At 40.3% G+C, this 21,922-nt stretch overlaps 1 protein-coding gene across 1 annotated transcript in view; it reads right to left on the reverse strand.

The window, feature by feature from the left end:
* Positions 1-803: 803 nt before the first annotated feature.
* Positions 804-21,922, reverse strand: part of metap1 (methionyl aminopeptidase 1) — a 27,210-nt gene continuing 6,091 nt past the window's right edge. Inside the window, exons 5-11 of the mRNA XM_086049161.1 lie at positions 14,584-14,675; positions 14,274-14,357; positions 12,394-12,532; positions 7,793-7,924; positions 2,090-2,233; positions 1,923-1,988; positions 804-1,135 (exon numbers count right to left, since the gene is read on the reverse strand). Coding sequence (XP_085905287.1) covers positions 969-1,135; positions 1,923-1,988; positions 2,090-2,233; positions 7,793-7,924; positions 12,394-12,532; positions 14,274-14,357; positions 14,584-14,675 — 824 coding nt within the window. The 3' untranslated portion in view covers positions 804-968. The remainder of the gene's footprint in view (positions 1,136-1,922; positions 1,989-2,089; positions 2,234-7,792; positions 7,925-12,393; positions 12,533-14,273; positions 14,358-14,583; positions 14,676-21,922) is intronic.

Here is a 21,922-nt window from a genome sequence, read left to right on the forward strand (position 1 = left end):
TTTTGCTCAGAGCTAAAGAACATTCAAATTTCTCTCTTTTTTGGAGTAGCACAAAACATTTGCTTCATATGTAACTGATAATGACTAGGTTCACAAATGTAAATCTAAAACCTTATTATTTTTTTTAAAGCAAGCAGAACAGCTATTTGGGGTACAGTACTTCCCATTTTGTGAAATATTACCTTTTTTGGACTAAGTTACATAGCGTGTTTTTTAATAGTGGTTAACATGCCACTGTAGATAAAGAATATAGCTTGTTGGGTACAATTATATTTCAAAAGTGCATCATTTTGTATGACGTGCTATCCTGTTTCCACCCATAATCCCATGCACGTGTTCAACCTGTCCACTGGCAGAGAAAATATTTGAGAAAGGGATTTTTTTTTTCTTCTGAAGTAATGTGTACTCAGTGTTTAATAATGAAAAAGTACTTTCGAACCTCAAAATTGGTTAATTTGATCTGTAGAAAAACAGGAGTGTTAAACAACAAAACTAACAATATCCTTTCGCAATTTTCAGGAGGAGACCAAAAACCTATCCTTTCAACTGGTAAAACCAAAATAACTTTTTAAAACTTTTTTTTTAAAAGATGTTTTGAAGTTCAATTAGATATTGTGCCCCCTGCTGACCATTAGAGGGCACCCTTAATCTCAACTGTCCATCTCCCATCCATCCTTCTAATTATTTACCTGAGCCTGATGACTGCACAAATTACTTTTTCATAAATATTTTAATGTTTCCCTTTAGCAAAACAAAAACACTTGAACTATCAAATCAATCCACACGTGACAAATTCAAGTATGTCCATTTGAGGGCTGATATTTAATTGAAAGAACATGAGAGCCACGAGACACTGAGCTCCAAGGAGCAGTATTCTCTTGTTTGAACGTGCGAGCGTGTACATGACATCCTGGATGTCAATACGTCCGCTTAGTCCAGTCCTCCGTGTACGTGAGCTCCACTCCAGCCTACATTTGGCTCAGAAAATGAGCCTGACCGTTATCTTCGAGGCGACGGGTAAGGATCTCGCAGCCCGTGTCTGTGACCAGAAGGGTGTGTTCAAACTGAGCAGAGCGCTTCCCGTCTCTGGTGACTGCTGTCCAGCCGTCGGGCCAGGTCTCGTCTTGCCAGCCACCTGAGATATTGAATGCACAAGGCGTTGGGCACAACACAGGTAACACAAAGGTAGGGTGAACGATTTCAGGAAGACTGAATTGGGATTTTTGTGACCAAATACTGCAATTTCGATTCAGATGTAACGGTCATAAAAATCAGAATTCACTCTTCCTGAAATACACATACATACACACACACTATATAGATATATATATATATCACACACATATATATATATATATATATATATATATATATATATATATATATATATATATATATATATATATATATATATATATATATATATATATATATATATATATATATATATATACACACACACACATATATATATATATATATATACACACACACACATATATATATATATATATATACACACACACACATATATATATATATATATATACACACACACACATATATATATATATATATATACATATACACACACATATATATATATACATATATACATATATACACATACATATATATACATATATACACATACATATATATACATATATATACACATATATATATACATATATACACACATATATACACATACATATATATATATATACACATACATATATATATACATACATACCGTCGCTGTCATGTCATGTGAAAAACATCTCCATTTTTATGTTTTATATATATTATATATATATATATATATATATATATATATACACGCACACACACACACCCACACACCCCCACACACACGCACACACACATTTTAACATATTATATATGTTATTAAGACCCACCTTCACATATCATGGGTTCAATGGTAAATACATGACCCGGCTTCATAACACCAACTGCTTTGTTTTCTGGGGAGAAAAAAATGCAGAATGCAGAAACCATTCAGATACCCAAATGCAGGTTAACTGCAGCTGGAGCTGATATTTACTTAACTGTCAGAGCTACGTACTGGCATAATGTGGCACATTGGGAGCAGTGTGGAAAAGTCTATGGATGCCGTGGCCGCAGTAGCTCCGCACCACAGAGAAGCCATTGGCCTGAGCGTGCTTCTGGATTATGTTACCAAGCTCTCTGTAGCGGACGCCAGGCTTCACTGAAAGGACAACAATGGTAGGATCACACGACTACACTATATTGCATCACACATCTGATACATTCCAAAACATGAGCATGTGAAAGCACAATCAGTGTGGCGTTCCTTGGCTTGGATGGAACGAGAGCTGATTAACCAATGTGGAATAAAGTTGACAAATTAAGCAAAACACAGATAACATAACTTTTGGCCTTAGATGAAACACCAAAATTATGAATCAAACTGTGACCTACAGTCCAGGACAAATTTGTTAGGACACTTAATAAAAGAAACACCCACAATGGAAATAAAAATACTCACACAAGTAAAAAAAAAATGTACTGCCAATTAATCAATGAAAATCAGCCCCTTTTTTAAAACAAATGTATTGTGGCTGAAGCGAATACCATATTTTCCGTACTATAAGTCGCTCCAGCCATAAAATGCATAATGAAGAAGAAAAAAACATATATAAGGAGTATAAGTCGCATTTTTGGAGGAAATTAATTGTGCTCTTGCTACACATCATTTCCACCGAGCTACGATGGTAACATTTAACTAACATTCACACATCTAGCATACAAGAAAGTTACGGTAAGATAACTTTAAACTCATCAAAACGGTTGTTGATCGATTAAATAAGTCTTTTATTTATCCCCGACCGTGTAGAATGTTTCCAAGTCTCCAAAAATATTTATGTATTCGGTCATAATTATCTCTTTGTTCTCTTCCCCGCTTTCAGCTCCGTACGTGTGGCTGATGCAAGACCCCAGCCAGTGTCTTAAAGCAACAGTACACTATTTTGTATAGATGTATATTGATAGTCAAATTGTCTTTATCATACTATTTTTATTACTTATTTATAGGGGTGTAAAGGTACACTCTGTGTATTAATACGTTTCTGTATGGCATGTTCGGTTCGGTCCACTTATTAGTGCGAGCTTACGCACGGACGCTGACTGTTCCGTGCAGGAGACGAGAGTGGCGGCACAAAAGAGAGAGCCAGAAAAGAGCCAGAGCTCGAAGGTCCCCGCGTACACTGCGGTCTCCTGTTTGGGAACATTCGGGCTTTTCTGTTCCCCATTGCCGATGGGGAAAGATGCGTGGATAAGTCCGAAAGTTGTGTGCCGACATTGCTACATGAGATTGGCGGCTATGTTGCAGCTAGCACGTCTAACATGCACGGCATCATCCGACTGTGAATGTTTCTTAGATGAGGGAGCAAAAACGTTCAATTTAAACAGCGAGATTTATCATATTGTAGCATCTTCCAGAACACGGCGTCAGTTTAATTATCACATTTTTATTAATCCAAGTACAACTGCTCGCGCTCTTCTTTCTCCGCTGCCCCACTCACTTGCCGTACAGTGCATTCATGAACCTCGGAAACATCACAACTCAGCAACACACAAATCCGACCACAACACAGATAACCCAATTCGTTACGATATATAAAAATATAATAAAAATTGGTCAACACAAAAATTTCTACCTCAAAACTATAAATAATAATCAAACTATAGTTCCGCCTCCTGGAATCATGTTTAGCTACTGTCCATGTTTAACGGCAAAGCGTATCTGGGGTAGCATGGAGAGAAAACACCCACACAGGAATTCAAGCGTGACGTGCAAGTATACGAGCTCACATTGCACTACTATAGGAAAACGCCCTACCGCCCGCATTACCTAATATAATATATCCTACTTAAAACTTACTGTATGGTGTTTGTAAACTACTGTAGTGTATTCTTTTTGCAAATGAAGCTGAAACCCACCTCCGTGCAAGTTAAAGTTTAGCATCGCTTGCTCCCTGCGGGCAAAGCCTGTCTCTCATGCACAGATCACTAAGCAGTTATCGAGTGGGAGTGTAAAAGTGACGTGATTCTTGTGGGAAATGCATCTGAAAAATAAATAAAGAGCAGGAGAGCATGACAGTCGCACCTGGATCTGCTACTTATTTTTCTTTAGTAAAGCCTCCTCACGGCCACTGACAGTGGGCCATTGTAACAGCTATGAACAGTTGCGAGGGGCACTCGAGCTGGCAAGCATGACACCACAGCCTGGGTTATATGGAAATTAATATGAAAATGTTAACTACAGGGAGTGTTGTGGTGGTAATGTACATCAAGTTTAACGAACTGATGTGTTTATAACAGATCAGACATTTTCCCCCAAATCCCTGGGGAGGATTACCTGACATAGTCGATAGAATAATCTAAGGATTATCGAAAAGATTCGTTAGTGACAGCCCTACACATATTCAAGACGCCCTCTGCCAAACGTAGCAAAGCACCTCCAGAAGATAACAGTTTTACAGAAGGGACAGTGTTCTTTTCTTGGTATGCTTTATTTTTGTCTGTGAGCAGAGTTTGTCTTTCCAATAAACTCCAGTTTTGTCTCAGCCGTCCATGGGACATACTCCAAGAATCTTTGTGAGTTGTCGATATCTATTAAGGCATATTCAATTCTCGCCTTTTATGATTTGCTTTCAGCAGTGGTGTCCTAGGTTTTCTCCCATGAAGTCCACTTTGGCTAAAGCAATGTAGGATGGTGCAATCTGACACTGTTTTACTTTGACCTTGGTGTTTACCTTTAATTTCCTTGGAAGTTGTTCTGGGCTCTCTGGTAACCATTCATATTATCTCTGTTTTCAATTTGTCCTCCATTTTCCTTGGTCAACCACATCCAGGGAGGTTGGCTACAGTCCTGTGGATAGTATGTGCTACTGTAGTGACAGCAACACTAAGCTGCTTGAAGATTTATAACCTTTACCATTAACGCTTAATACTTGTGTATCATTTTCTTTCTAAAGGCCTCGATAGACCAATCCGACGTTAGCCAACTGTGACCAACGCTTACCCCTGTGGCGTTGGGTCGGCTGTCGGCACGTCGTGCTGGAAAAATACACCGCAATGACAGCCAGCGACGCTGACCCTTAAAGTATTTTCTGCGCATGCCTGAGATGTAATACCCCTCCATACCATCGGCGGCGGTAGTCACTATTCCTCATGGTTGAAAAGCCAACCAGAAAGCTATTGGCAGGGGGCGGATTATAAAAATGTAAACAATGCATTCAGCTATACTTTTCGCTCACGATGAAGCAAACCCTCACGCGTGAAGCAATTCACTCACGATGAACTCCCACGTGAAGCAAACCCTCACGCACAGTATTGTGAAATACTTACATTGTCAACCCTCGCTCTTGCACTTGTCAGAAGATTAAGGCAGCAAAGGCGTGCTCACTGTTTATGCGCATTTGTCACTTCCTGTTCTTGACCCGTGCGCTGATTCGCTAACTGACAGCCAATCAGAGTAACCAAAGGTCACGACTTACGACGCCGATGCAACATGCAGAAACGCCCATCAGACGCTTCCTAACGGGGTCCGATGTTCACTATATCAATCAGCACCGGAATCCGATGCCCCGACACTTACCGACGTCTGACAATTGGTGTATCCAGGTCTTAATCTCCTGAGACAACTCTCATTCGCTTTCTGTGGTTCATGTACAGTGTCGTACACATTCAATGACTACTTGTCCCCCTTTCAATATGCAGAATGACGACAAGATTGAACACACCTGTAATGCTAATTAAATGACACATCTTCATTTAACATGTCCCTGTAGGCCAAACATGTCAAAGTCAAGGCCCGCGGGCCAGATGCGGAAGGTTTTCTACGGCCCCTGGGATGATATTGCTTTATTATTAGATCCGGCCCGCAGACCGCAGCAAGCCGGTGTGGGTAGCAGATGTGATCGGGACCGTCGCGTCTGTCGATGACATCACGCTTTAAAATATATTGTAGCGTCTTCCAAGAACACAGACGTAGTTTAATAATTATCACGTTTTTATTAGTCCAACCGGCTACTGTGGGCCACAGCCGACGCCAATACAGTACGACAACCGTTCAGTCAAAAAAGTGCAACTGCTCTCCTCTTCGTCCTCCGCTCCTCTCGCCCGCATTAACCTCGGAAACAACATAACCCGGCAAATCACAAATTCGACCACAACACAGATAACCCAATTCGTTACACTATTTATGTAATAAATTTCTTTGCATCTGTGTTTGCCTGTTGTGTTTGCTAAATAAAAAATAAAATAAAATAACGAACATTACCGCTGCTTTTGCGAGGATCGTCCTTCGGTCGTCTATGTGCCGACTGAAGACTTCACGTCACTGTTTCATGGCTTTCAGAATCGGATTGTGGTGAAAAGTTATTCGAAGTAAAACACGCTTTATTAAGAAATATTTCATGTTAGAAAGCCCACGTTGCTAATACTATTAGTAATTGTTGGCATTTGATACATTCATTGAGTTTCGACGTAGTGCTGAGATGTCCCACACTGTGAGCAGGCATTGAACGCTCCTCGAGCGCTAAATGTTAATAGCAGTGACATTTCTTTTCTTTTTTTCTCCCTTCGACACAGCTAGGAGTTTGTTCGTGCCAGCAAACTCAGTAGTTGCAGATTGCCCGCTTCACCATGTTTGTTGTTGTGTGTAAACGTTAAAAGGTGAGTTCAATAATTTAGGTCCGTGTCAGGCAACTGCTGTACATAACTAGATATGTTCTCGTGAGCGATGTCACGTTGATGAACACTAGTTAGTTATTTCGGCTAGTATGCTAACTATTCTAGTGATGAAACGTGTGAATGTGTATTGTATGTAGTGTCTGGCTGTTTAATTGCTTAATACAGTGAATTGTAATATTTACGCATATTGTTAACTAATGAATGTGCATTGGATGATGTTGCTAGATTATTCTTTCGGCGTGTAAAGTGGAATACGGGCCTGTGTTCTCTGACAGGAGCCCCCACATCCATACCTTGCCACTCCATCATACCAATCATATGATCCTCCCCGTTTTATTTCACATTATGTATAGTTCATACAATCTTGCAGCCCGGGTCAACCAGAAAATTGTTTCCAGTTTGGCAGGAGAAACGCAAACGTTCCACTGATCTTGTTTCACAAGACGGGCAGCGGCTTCTTCTCGGGTCATAAGCAGAAGTGACGTACGAGCTGCCTCGCAAAAGTAGCATTAATGTACTTTACTTTATTTTTTATTGAGTAACTCTGAACGTAAAAACACAACAGCCAGGGGGGTGACAAACATAGAGGCAAAGAAATATATTACAGAAATATAAAGCGTGACATCATCATCAGGCACGAAGGACCCGATCCAATTAAAAAAAAAAACATTCTATCAGTCCGGCCCTCGGCTTGTTGCAAATTTTTTTATTTGGCCGTCCATCCATTTGACTTTGACACCCCTGCTGTAGGTATATTATCTATCTTTTTTTAAAAATCTTTTTGAGGAGTACAGGCCTGTTTCATTAATTTGTTTTTAAAATGATTCTGTAGAATGCCAATTCAAAATCATAGTCTGATTTCATAGATTTTCAGTCATTTTTTACATTTATTATTACTTTGTTGAAATGTCAAGTTATTTCAGTGACCATTGTGGTGTTTAATCAGAGGGGTACCAACAATTTGTCCACAGGTAAATTGACTGTAAATCCAAGTAGGCTATTATAAGGTGAAAAGAAAAGGCAAGAAAAAGAAGATTCCAGCTCTTACCAGAGTCTATAGCTTGCATAAGGCATTCATAAGTAGTCTGAACAAGTTTCTTTGATCCTTCATCCACTTCTCCAACATAAAAGGTCTCATTGAGGTCGCCATGGAAACCATTATGGTAGACGGTGATGTCCACTGTGTGAGAGAACAAGACAGAATGTTACAGTGATTGAATTGACATAAAACAGATTCGATCATGTAACAAAAGAAGCAGTAGGTCCAAGTGATCGTTAGCGGGTATAACAGACCTGTTTTCCTCGTTGATGAGGTGGAATTGGGAGTTGAAGAAATTATCGAGAAATAGAGGGCAGGCAATATGAATGGAGGAGCACCACTGTGAAAGGTTAATGACATCATTTGTCTTATGGTATCATGCTGATGACTTGAAGGTGAGTCCATCAGAAAACATGAGGGGAGTGTCTGACGGACGACATTGATTAAGTAAGAATATTCATAAAGAGGTTCAAATTGGACTCTTGCTGACATCATTTCAGGATGCGAGTAGTGCCATTCATCATACAGAGAGAACACATGCACACAAAAGCTTGTGCCCCTATCAGTGGCGTGAGAAGCACATTAGATGCCCGCGGCGAACGGCCGGTTGTGATGCCCCCCCAAATGTTTATGTCGAGACCAAGGGAGGGGTAGGGAAAGTCTTGGACAACCGTTCAACATGTGGCGTGGTGGCGTTTTTACTTTTGCGGCATCCGCCCTTCTTGGGGATCATACCGGCACCGCCACCAAGTCTTCAGTTTGGGAGTGCAGAACACTGACCACTGAACTAAAAGTTTGGGCCACTGGCAATGTTCCCTCTGATTTTCCATGTGTCTGAGCATTTACACAAACACCCTGAGCTTTCCTTGGACCATGGTGAGCTACACCAGCAAACAGTGGCCAAACCAGTATCACGCCTATCCAAAACCTATGATTATAACAAGTTACATGATGTAGGTATGTTACAAAAAAAAAAAATCAAACCATCTGTATATCAACATAGAACATATGATTGAATACTCCTTGAAAATAGATTATTTAATTGAATAGGTATGTCACACAAACAAAATCAGCCCTAGATTGTTACTTTTACTTTAGCACTCAGGTCATTTTAAGCATGAGTAATTGTCAATACAATCTGTATCAAAATGGTCCCACAATGCCCCCTCATAAATAATGGAAAACATACCATTTAATAAAGCACTAAAATTTCTAGTCACCTGACTTCTGAAACCCGAGAGAGCGCCTCATTTGAATGGCTCGTAAACTGCCCCCATGTTTGGAGTTCCTGAATGGAGCAGTGGCCGTGTCGCCTATAGTGTCTCATCAGCAACTGCATGCTTCAAACTATAGTTTGCTGAGTGTGCACACAAACTAGGGCTGGGCGATTATGGAAAAAATAATAATCACAATTATTTTTGATTAATAGTAAAATCATGAATAAAAACTATTATCCAATTGTTTCAAAACAGTATTTATTCAACTATCATCATAGTCCCATGCCCATTCTTCACAGTGTTCTGTTACTGGACATCTGTGCTCGTCACAGATTGTCCATAATGGACATCAAGTTCAAACATAAGGGTGTCCATATGTGCACTTGGCACCAGGACACACAAGGCCGTAGTTCGATGATCGACTTTGTAGTTGTGTGATCGGATTTGCGGTCGCATGTTTTGGGTACGGTGAAGAGAGGGGCGGAGCTGTCAACTGATCACCACCTGGTGGTGTGTTGTCTCTGAAGGTGGGGGAAGATGCTGCTCCGACCTGGCAGACCCAAAAGTATTGTGGAGGTTTGCTGGGAACGTCTGGCAGAATCCTCTGTCAGAAGGAGTTTCAACTCCCACCTCCGGCAAAACTTCATCCACATCCCGGGGGAGGTGGCAGACATTGAGTGGACCATGTTCCGTGCCTCCATTGTTGCAGCTACCGACCAGAGCTGTGGCTGTAAGATGGTCGGTGCCGGTCGTGGCGGCAACCCCCGAACCTGTTGGTGGACACTAGCTAGGCGGAATGCAGCCTTGGTGCTCACAGAGGCAAAAACTCGAGCGTGGGAGCAGTTCGGCGAGTACATGGAGAATAGGCGGCTTCAAATAAATTCTGTTCCACCATCCGGCGTCTCAGCAGGGGGAAGCAGTGCACCATCAACACTGTATATAGCGGGGAAGGGGTGCTGCTGACCTGAACACGGGACGTTGTGAATCGGTGGAGAGAATACTTCAAAGGCCGCCTCAATTCCATTGCCTTCCCATGAGGAAGCAGAGTCTGGGGTCTCTGAGGTGGACTTTCCTATCTCTGGGTTTGAGGTCACCGAGGTGGTTAATAAACTCCTCGGTGGCAAGTCTGGATGTTGTGGAGGTGTCCTCGTTGACACGCCTCTGAAACATCATGGACATTGGGGACAGTGCCTCTGGATTGGCAGACCAGGTTGGTGGTTCCGGTTTTTAAGAAGGGGGACCAAAGGGTGTGTTCCAATTAAAGGGGGATCACCCTCTCCAGGTAGGGAATGACATCGTGCCCCAAGTGGGGGAGTTCAAGTATCTTGTTCATGAGTGAGGGGAGGATGGAGCGGGAGATCGACAGGCGGATCAGTGCAGCATCTGCAGTCATGCGGACTCTGTATCGGTCCGTCGTGGTGAAGACAGAGCTGAGCCGGAAGATGAAGACAGAGCTGAACTGGAAGGCGAAGCTCTCGATTTACCGGTCGATCTACGTTCCTACCCTCACCTATGGTCACAAACTGTGGGTCGTGATCGAAAGAATAAGATCCCAGATACAAGCGGCCGAAATTAGTTTACTCCACAGGGTGTCCGGGATCTCCCTTAGAGATAAGGTGAGAAGCTTGGTCTTCCGGGAGGGGCTCAGAGTCGAGCCGCTGCTCCTCTACATTGAGAGGAGACAGATGAGTTGGCTTGGGCATCTTGTCAGGATGCCACCTGGAACCCTCCATGGTGAGGTGTTCCGGGCGTGTCGCACTGGGAGGAGGGCCCGAGGATGACCTAGGACACGCTGGATAAACTGTTTTCAAGCTGGCTTGGGAAAGCCTCGGGATCCCCCACCAGGAGCTGGACGATGCAGCTTGGGAGAGGGAAGTCTGGGAATCCCTGCTTAGGTTGCTGTCCCTGTGACCAGACCTCGGATAACCGGAAGAGAATGAATGAATGATTGTTTATCTGCCGGTGAGGGCATGGTAGCAAGGATTAGCAATGCTAGCTCCTTTGCTGCAACCCAAGAATGAAACAATATGCAAATATTGCACCAGTTTCTGCATCCAAAAACATTGACCTCAAACTGCGCAATAACAACTTTGGATTCTCCCCGTTTCTTACAGAAAAACCCCCGATTCAGGATGAGTGACTGGCACGCTGAAACAACAACCAACACGACAAGGAGAGCAGTGTGCTTCTCTGTAAATGCATGAAAAAGGATAATCAGATGCTTTCACGTGAGGGATGTCAGCCAGGGTCGCAGAGGGACAATGTTCCAAAACACAAAAATACTGAAGACCACAGACAGGTACGCGTTTTCTACCCAACTGAATTATATTTAATATGTCGTCAGTACACATTTACCCCTGAAAAGTATTAATTAGGGATGTCCCGATCACGTGATTGGAAAACGGGGCCATTCAGGTGATTTTCAGCTGATCCGGTATCAGGTGTAAAAGATCGGTTTTATGCAAACATTTAAGTTCACAAAGCTATGAAATAATGAAAATGTTTAAATATTGTGCCAAATAGAACAATAGTAGGTTAGTTTTATCTTACACGTTAGTTTTTTTTTTTTGCGTGATGTAATGAGTGTGACATGCACCCACAGACATGTCTCCTTCGCTGCGCACAGCTCTCCTGCAGGCAGAGGCAGAGCAGTGTGTTTGTCTTCATAGCTTTTTTGGAGGGAGAACAGAGCCGAAAGGTACTCCTTAAATAAGCCTGCCTTGCCTGATATAAATAAGCCTCCTTGCTAAATGACATCGTCCAAAAGTTGAGAGAGCTTGAGAATTGCGACAGACTGGTTAGCAATTGTGACACAAACTACAACTTCAGATCTAAGTTAAACGAGCATAAACTATTTGGTGATAAACAAGCTTGTTTCTCACTGGTTGCATTTACCGAGGTCATAAATACAGGGAGTCCTCATTTTACGAACGAGTTCCGTGTGAGTCGCTTATGGGGTTTAACAAGAGATTTAAAAAAGGTAGTACAGTAATACAAAAATACATAAATCAGGTATAAACATGAGAAACAGCGCTATTTTAGGGTCACTCGGTTTAGTTTATGAATAAGATTATCTATACACGTATATAAAGGGGCACGTCTTCGTATTTTCCATTTTTTTCTTTTTATCATGTGTATATTGAATCGGTCTAAACATCACGCTCCTACATACAATTAGTTCAACAAATGTAAAGAGGAGTGCTATTTTTGTATTTATTTGAGATATATGCCTCTATGAATAACCTATTTGTATACCAATATAATAAGATATACATTAATCTTTTGATTTTGTTGATGTCTTTTATGTTGTGTGAATTGATTAGATTGATTTAAATTGTATAATAGGTGAGTACGAATAGGTGCAGAAAACGCTCAAAAGCCAATCAAGCATACCATTAAGTATATCGCCATCTTGTAGTGGTCTTCTGTCCGGGATTCCATGGCAGATTACTTCATTGACAGATGTGCAGCAGGATTTGGGAAAGTTGTAATAGTTTAGAGGAGAAGGGTAGCAGTTTCTTGCAGTACAAGCCTGAGCAGACAAATATGGATACAATTAAGTGAGACAAAATCAAATATCTTGGAGGTCATGCGTGTCAAATGTGTTTTTATCACAGGCCACATTGTAGATATGATTTTCCCTCAGAGGTCATGACTGCAATTGCCTCATTATATAAGATAGGATAAGAAGATAAGAAGGCCTTTATTGATCCCACAGTGGGGAAATTTTCAGTGTTACAGCAGCAAAGATATAGGTCACACATATTAGAGACTGAATATCAAGGAAACTACTGTATTCAATTGTTGTTCAAATTATTTTAAAACAGGGTTTGGTACCAACAAAGTGCTTGCAATGTCTAGAGCTAAAACAGTTTTCTATTTTAATTATTAGCAAGAGACATTAAGTTGACGCACATGATTGGCTTTAGTGGGCCAAAATAGTGTTTGGTCGTTCGGGAACAATTCATTAAAAAAGAACAAATCTTTTCAGTGGACGTGAGTGAATGGATCACTTCGTCAAGTGATTCGTTGTTTTCTCAGTTCATTTTCTCATCTCCACTTCTGCACCCCCTAACACAGCAACGCTTCACCATGTTCGTATATTTCGGCCGTCTAAATCAAGCGAGAAACACAGTGAGATCATTTTGCGTGTGACAACGTGTCACGTTGCCTATATGCGCTTCCAACATGGCGGCTACCTCGGTAGTCACGTCAGCGATAACGCACGGGCCCTATTGGGGAGTAACGATTCCATGAGCGAATCTGTTGCACGATTCTTTTTGATGAACTAATTCTAATGATTCAGTTCATTTAACCCATTAAGAACTAAAGCGCCTCTCTCAACAGCTCCCCAAAACCTAAGGTCGGCTTTGGAATTACCCTTGAAAACCTGAAGTTTTTCCATAAATCCAACACTTACAAAATGATTAATATCTCAGGCCCTGTAACAGACAGAAACATAATTCCAAAAGAATTAAAGATCTTAGACATGTGGCTTTCACACAGGCAGAATTATCATTTATTATTATTTACTGTTTCAATCAAAGATGTAAAAATAATGTCTCAGTGCAAGAGAAGCACTATTTTAATTAAAAAACAAATTGAGTGGTGATTACCATCCTCTATTCTGTTACAACGACGTCAATATATCGTCATTGTCTAAAAACCATATCATAGCACGTTCGACTGGTTCCACTGGTTCCACTGGTCGTGCGCGTCGTCTATATATCACTGCCGTTAGTTATCAGAGCTCTGGGCGATCGACGGCTCCGCCATTACCGTACCTACGGCTCGAAAAAATTCCACAACATCCTCCGCGGTCTTGCGACACAGTCACGTGTATATTCTGATGCATTAAATTGGCTAAGAGACGGAGATTGGATTAAAAAAAGACAGTGACGTATCCGCTCTCCCAGCTTTAAAGGTAGAAAGACGCAACAGTGCTCCCGGCTCTAGTGGTAGAAACGCGGTTATGCGCTCCCGTCCTTAATGGGTTAAAAGAACTGTCATGCCCATCACTAAGCGGCAATAAAAAATGATGATGTAGGCTGGATCTGGGCCCCAGGCCTCAAGTTTGAAAACTGTGTTACAGTTACCATAGTCATTTAATCATAGACTTCTCCAGCTACCACGTAACTATGCCCCTTTGGGGCACTAACCAGTGAATGGCATTAGAGTGATTTATCTGGTACATTGGTTTTCTTCATTGTAATAGAAAATGAATATTAAAGTGTGTATTTTATACAACTGTGTGTGTGGGTGTGTGTATATACCAGATGTACTGCATGGTCAATTTCTTCTGTTGTAACACCAGGTTTCACCATTACAGCTGCGATATCCAGGACTTCTCGTGCCAGCTGCAAATGACAGTCCCAATGCATAATGAATGAACGTGAAATCATTGCAAGGCCTGTACGTATATGCAACACAAAGGAACATCAGTACCAGGCATTTTCAGACCATCTTTTTCCCTAACGTTTGAAAAAATTTGAAAAAAATATATAAATAAATTCCTGGGAATTGAATGGCTGGACTGTGAAAAGACATATATATGTCTCTGGGAATGAGTGAGTTAAATGTTACCTTGCACACCCCTCTCATGCCTTCAATGTCTTCAGGAGGGAGGATCTTGATCTGTGATGTTCCCTTCAGAAACTGCTCAGATTCAGACATCCCTGTGGAAAGACAAGAACAGTCATTCACGTTGATGAAGCTTGATGAACTGACTAAAAGAATTTGCAATGGAGCTGTGGCTCGCCTATTTGGAGTCATACATTTACAGCACATTAACAGTCAATCAAGGTTGGACATAAATCAATCAAATTTTGTTTCATTCAGTAAAAAGCAGGTAACCATGTCTCCTCATCTCCAAGAACCCCACCACAGCCCAGACCTCCACATCATTTCTGTTAGATGCACCATTACGGGACCTCAACTTCTCCGCTTGATGAAGACCTGTTAATACTCAGGAAAGTCCAGATCTGTGATAAAGAGACTTGTTTTAGCACCTGAGATGACTCTACAAACAATTTGTTGTGTTTCAAACCCTCCTGGTCCAGACATTTTGGCATTTCCTCATTTTGAAGTCAGAGGACACCTCATAAACATCATCAAACCAAATGCATCTCCACAGCAGGACGCTGCTTTGAAGCCCACTTGGCATTGCTGGACCAAGAAAGAGTAGCCTCAAGGGATAGATATCTATGCACTTGTATCCATCCAAACACAGTGAAATCTATCTAATCAATATATATGAATGTATACTTGCGTAAAATATACATTTGGCAGTTTTTGATGCAGTGCCGTCTGAGGGATCGAAGGCCACGGGCATTCAGTGTTGGTTTTCGGCCTTGCCACTTACATGAAGTGATTTCTCCAGATTCTGTGAACCTTATGTTGACATTATGGACTGCAAATGATGAAATCCCTAAATTCCTTGCACTTGTACATTGAGGAACATTGCCTTTGTTCGACTATTTTCATCATTCTGATTCATAATATTGTGTTTCTGGAATATGAGTTAAACAGCAAAATCCACCTGTTTTTAGCCATCTCAGGGGAGGCCATTTTGTCACTTCTGTCGACTGAAAATGACACCACACACCCCCAGTGCTCAGATATCGACCAATCATAGCTCAGTTTCAGAAAACAGGTGAGCCGTGATTGGTCGTTATCTAAGCTCTGAGCAGTTGTGATGTCATTTTCAGTCGACAGAAGTGACAAAATGGCCTCCCCTGAGATGGCTAAAAACGTGTGGATTTTACTGTTGAACTCATATTTCATATTAATATTGCTTCGTTTCAACTAGTGGGCCTGCATAGAACATATTCTTGAAAAAAAACTATATATATTTCCCCTTTAATGGGTTAAAGGGATGATCCAGCCGGGATGGTCAATTTTTCACTAACACACTCATACAATTTCTGTATTTTTTTTTTTTTTAATCAGGAAAAATGATATGAATGATTTTCAAATATACTATCAATTTGTTTTGGAGAAATCAATACAAAACTAACAACTTTAAAAACGCCTCCTGGAAATGAGCAATACGCATATATACAGTGCATATATAAAGAGTGTGAATCTCTCCTATAAAAGGCAATTCGATACGTATCTTGATACATATCGGGTAAGATACAATTCAGGAACAGTTCAATTTTAAAGTGGAATGATTCGATTCGGTTTAATTCAGTGGTATTATGATTCGATATGATCTGGCTCAGTTCAAGCGGGTATGATGCAATGAACTTCATCATTTTACATACATTAATTTAATTAACTTGTCAGTACAGTAAACTTGGCCTTTTCTTTAAAGATATACTGTATCGCTCCAATAAAATTGTCCGCATCTCGATATATTTTGAAATGATTCTAATGTGTTTCATTTGATCCACTGGCATCTTTTTAAATCAAAACGGATTTGCCACAAGCTGTCTTTGGGCCGTTTCCTCTGTTCGTCTTTGCAGCACCTCTCAAAGGCCATCAGGTTGGATGGAGAGCGTCGGTGCACAGGAATGTTCAAATCTCTCCAGAGAAGTTCAAGTGGATCAAAGTCTGGAATTTTGGCTGGGCCACTCAAGGACATTCACAGAGTTGTCCTCAAGCCACTCCTTATTTGTCTTGACTGTGTTTTCAGGTTTTCATCCAGTCTCTACACATTTCTGCATTACCTTTCTCTCAATCCTGACTAGTCTCCCAGTTTCTACCGCAGAAAAAACATCCCCACTGCATGATGCTGTCACCACAATGCTTGCTTCACTACACAGATTGCATTGGTCAGGTGATGATAGTGATACCTCGTTTCCTTCCAACTGTGGGACCTTATATATAGATGTGTGTGCCCTCCCAAATCATGTCCAATCAACTGAATTTATCACAAGGGATCTCTAATTAAGGTGTAGGAAATTCTCAAGGATGGTCAGAAGATCTGAACCTGAGCCCAATTCTGAGCTTTGTGGCAAAGGCTGTGAATACTTATGAACGCAATATCTTATCGTTTTTTAAATTTGCAGTAATTTAAAACAAAAACAAAACGAAAGGCTTTTTGTCATATTGTCATTATGGGGCGTAATGTGTATAACTGAGTGGGAAAATTAATTAATTACATTTTGGAATGATGCTGTAACATAGTAAAATGTGGAAAGAGTGAAGTACTGTGAGTACTTTCCGGATGCACTGCAAACTTAAGGTGTTATTTGCAGAGGTGTGCTTAGTTAGTAGTGCTGGCAGCAGCACAACTTTACATCTAGCACAAGTAAATTTAAAGGCTTTTAATTTTCAGCACAAAAATCAACAATACCATTTCTATGACAATGCATTGTTGTTGGGACATACGGCTTGTCCCGTCAGAGTCAATTGTAGCATTGCCTTGTAGGGTTAAATTCACATGTAGTACTAATGATTTATTCATGTGATTATTTTAACATTCCTCTCTTTTCTATTATTAACCGGTCTTGCATACATGATATAAATATAATGCAAAGCACCCTAAAAGCCTAAGGCAGCTCTGCACTTCAGAGAATAGAGGAAAGGATAGAACTAATGATGGTGACACAGGATGAACTAAGCAAGAGTGTAAAACTAGACTGAAGAGCAGTGTACAGTGTAATCAGTCAACTTGGTGTTGCAAAAATTTTAGACATTACCATGTTTAATGTTTCATAACAGAAAATGATACTGAGTGCACTAAAGTGTCGTGTTTGGTCAAAGCACTGGAGTTGTCATGTATTTACTGATCAATAATTTATGAAGTAATAAGATGATTGCTGTATGAACATCAACAGTTGCTTGGCAACAGTGATTTTCGACCTCTGCACAGTCCAGCCCTCCTTTAAACCCCAAGTGTCCACAGCGTGAGTGCAATAATCAATTAAACACTATAAGAGAACAGCTCAAGAAAAGACTAAAAACCATAATATTTTCATAAAGTTCACTTTTGCGTGAGGGTAAAAGTGGAAACAGGCATTTAATAATAGTGTACAAATTATTTTGCACAATTTCAATGTCAACACTATTGTCAGAAGTATTGCTGTGCGTTGTTCCCTGAAAAAGCATCACTGGAGAATGAAAAGACATTGTAACCATGGCTACCTGAGTAAGGATCTATGCAGGCGGATGACAGGGACGTAGAGTTGCCATGGTAACACTGAATGAATTGCCAAGAGAATTTTAAGACGAGTTACAACTATTGGAGGGATATTATTACGGAAGAATCAAAATTGCAGCAGACATAAGAGGTGTTGAAAATTGTTACTGCTATACGTTTCCTAAAACTACATTAAATTTGCAAATCACATCAAATTAGAAAATAAGAAGCTGCAAGCGATCACACAGGAAAACGATGGGGATTCTATTAAATAGTTTTATGTTAACAGTGAATGAAATTATTACTGCCATCAAGTTACAGCAGCTCCACATAGTGTAAATATGTCTGTATTTAATGCATTATGAATGTTACGGCAGTTGTGAAAGCATGTGTACAGACAAGGAAAAGGAGAGGTATACTATGTATGCCTGCAGCATGTATAGAATCCAAGTATTCTTCAGCAACATCATAGGTAAGACGTTTCTGAGACGAACCCGGAATGTGCAGCTTTGTCCTTGTTGCTCAATACAACAGGGATAGCTCAGCAATAAGTCAACATCAATAATAAATAACCGGAATGTCCACCGCAAAGTACAGATAAAATATTAAATTATATATATTTATATACAGACCTGATCAAAATCTTAAGACCAGTTGAAAATTTGCTAAAATCAGCATTTTGCACATTTGTATTTCAATACACATGTATTTTTGTATTCCCACCGACGTCAGTCTTGCTAACTCCAAAACATTTACAGGCTAGTGACATGGCCTTGCGCTTTGCTATGAATTTACCTGTTGAGACAGGACACTCCTCCATTTTTTAAACACGTTTACTTGGCTGCTAACAGAGTCACGTGACTGCGTCCTGTCAGCTGATTCGCCAAATTAAGGTTTATCACTTCCTCCTGCTTGTCGTCTATGCACACCGATTTGTCGAATGAGGATTACATCACTTCCTCCTACTTTGCGGACTTGATCTTCTTTAGTTTTCGAGGCAGTATAAATACTCAATCTAAAATTGCACATCGCGAAAGCAAGATTGATAATAATATGGATGACGATATATATCGACCACGCTTGTAACAGCTGGGTCTTTCGACAGGACAATGCTGCAGTTCATTATGCTCGCCTGACGAAGGACTTCTTCAGACGAACAAAAATCACTCTTTTGGACCATCCTGCATGTTCCCCTGATTTAAATCCCATAGAGAACATTTGGGGGTGGGATGGCAAGGGAAGTTGATGAAAACGGCCATCAGTTCCAGACAGGTGATTCCCTTCGTGATGCCCTTCACCACTTGGAGCAATGTACTCACTTGCTTCCTGGAAACACTTGCATCAAGCATGACCAAACGAATTTTTGAAGTGATTCACAAGAACGGTGGAGCTACTCATTACTGTGCCCTACTGAGAACATTTTTCTTTTGGTTTGGGGAGTTTTGTGTTATTTTTTGAGCGATGGTCTTAAACTTTTAATCAGCTGATAAACTATTTCAGTTTGATTGTTTTCAAAAAATTACTTTTTCAAAATGCTTTTTGTCACACTCCCCCTTCTTGCATATTGTAATTCTACTTAAAACCTCATTAAGATCAAAATGTGCAAAAGGTAAATTCTATCAATTTTTCAACTGGTCTTAAGGTTTTGATCATGTCTGTATATTTATGTATATTGTCGCTGTCCGACAGAGACCTATGTTTTTACACAATTTTAGTCAATTTAAAGCGGTGAAAATAGTAAATACAAATAAAAACAAAGGTTCACGGCCGCTCTTGAACGCAACTTTTGTTTGAGTATTGCAGAAGTGCGGCGATATGACTTTCGTTTCCTCCATCCGCGTGGTGTAATCGCCGTCTTTATTTATGGTCCGAGTATTTTACTCATTTATTTATTTTTTTTTTTGTGGATTTTTTTTTTTATTTTTACAATGAGATAAAATACTTGGAGGTTAATATCTAAATGAATATAATTGCTTAAGAAGTTTTTCTCATTTACAAACACTATTTTCTGTTTCTGTTGTCGGACAATGGAGCAAGCACAAAATATTGACTGAATCGTGGCTCACTAAGACTACCTGTTACCTGTCAATTGTCACAAATCTCAAAGCCATCATCATGGTTGCGACGCCTCTACTGAAACCAGAAAAGTATTTCATCTCAGAGCGCACAGCCAAAATTGACGGCATGCCCACTACAGCTCTCTGTCACTCAACAGAGGAGACAGAGAGAGTGAGAAAAAACTCACACTTAATATACAGCGCTACAGCAACACTCTCGAACTGAAAGCCACCAGTTCTGCCACTTTTTGGGAGAAAATACATCCTTACTTGGGTCTGAAGTCATAAATCTAGCAACAAAGTCATATGGAAACACTGAGCAGCACAACTGTCCACAAAGTAGATAGAACCAGAGGGAGGAAAACATATTTTTCAAGCTCTCTCAAGCTTGTCCACAACATTTGACTTTTTTTTCTCATTTTCCATGGCTGGAAATTTTTGTCAATCATATTCCAGTTTTTCCCGGACGCGTAGGAATCCTGAGGGAGTATGAGAACAGGAACCCTGGATTCAATGGGTAGAAAAAGTGTTCAGTCCACTCAAAACGGCCATTTGCACAGTTCTTTTCAAAGTCTTATTAGTTCCAGAACAGGTTGTAATTTGCCACAACGGCAGTAAACAGCGCTGGTCATGTGTTTCCGGCTTGCTCTCTTGTCATAGTTAAGCAGACTTTACAGTAGACTGGAGCAACATAAAAAGCGCGAAATGTTGTGGCTAGGGCTGCACAATATATCGAAAAAATATGGATAACGCGATACGATAATGGCCTATGCAATATGCATATCGCAAAGAAATGCAATGATTTCCGTATGGAATTGTATGCTGAGTGTGATTAGTCAGATGCAAACATAAATAGTATCGCCACCCAACAGTTGAACATTATCAAGAGGAATTACAATTAATTAGCTAAAAGCACATTGAGCTCGCTTATTTTGCCACATGAAAAAAGTACTTCTTTCATTAAATAAGAAGAGTGAAGAAGATTTCTTTCGGTACACGTTAAATACCGCGACATTATCGATATCGCTATAGTCAACACCCATATCGCATTTCGCATGTTTTTCCAATATTGTGAAGCCCTAGTGATGGCCATGTTGGCAGGGGCAATTTTCTCATCAAAACAATGTATGGACAGCCGTGGCGGCCATCTTATCAGGGGAGAGTCCCTTCCAATGTAAAGGCGCATATGTAAAGGCACACAAAACACGCATGTTGTATCTACCTATTTATATCAATGGCTGTTGTTTTTAATGGAGCGAGTAGTTTTCACGCATCTCGACCACACTATTTTTGGAACAATATGATTTTTTTTGTAAGGCCCTTTTGAATGGCATCTCATCTTAACGAAGGTAAAAAAAAATAAAAAAACGTAACAGCGTGGCTCATGAACGAGAACAGATGCACACCATTATCCTCCGCCAAGCACCAAGGTGAATTGAAACTTCAAAATGTTTCCAGTAGTTTCAAAGTTTTTTTATTTTGTATTTATTTTATATTTACAATATTTTACACATTTTGTACTGTATTTGGGTGTTTTAGGCCACAAAGAAGTTTGATGTAACTGACAATTGTCTCTAATGGACGAGCCCTTCCCCCAATTAGTTCATCGAAGTTATACTGTATTTTAAATCAAGTCCTATCACTACATTATACGTACCAGTAATTCAAACTTCACAGCATTCAGAATAAACAATTTTCTTGCTCTACATTGATGATTGTATTTATTACATTCACTAAGTATGTGCTTAATGGCAATTACTTAGTCAGACAGACCATATTT

Source organism: Filicampus tigris, chromosome 13, assembly GCF_054856515.1.
Source record: "Filicampus tigris isolate MCC_2025a chromosome 13, RoL_Ftig_1.0, whole genome shotgun sequence".
NCBI lineage: Eukaryota > Metazoa > Chordata > Actinopteri > Syngnathiformes > Syngnathidae > Filicampus > Filicampus tigris.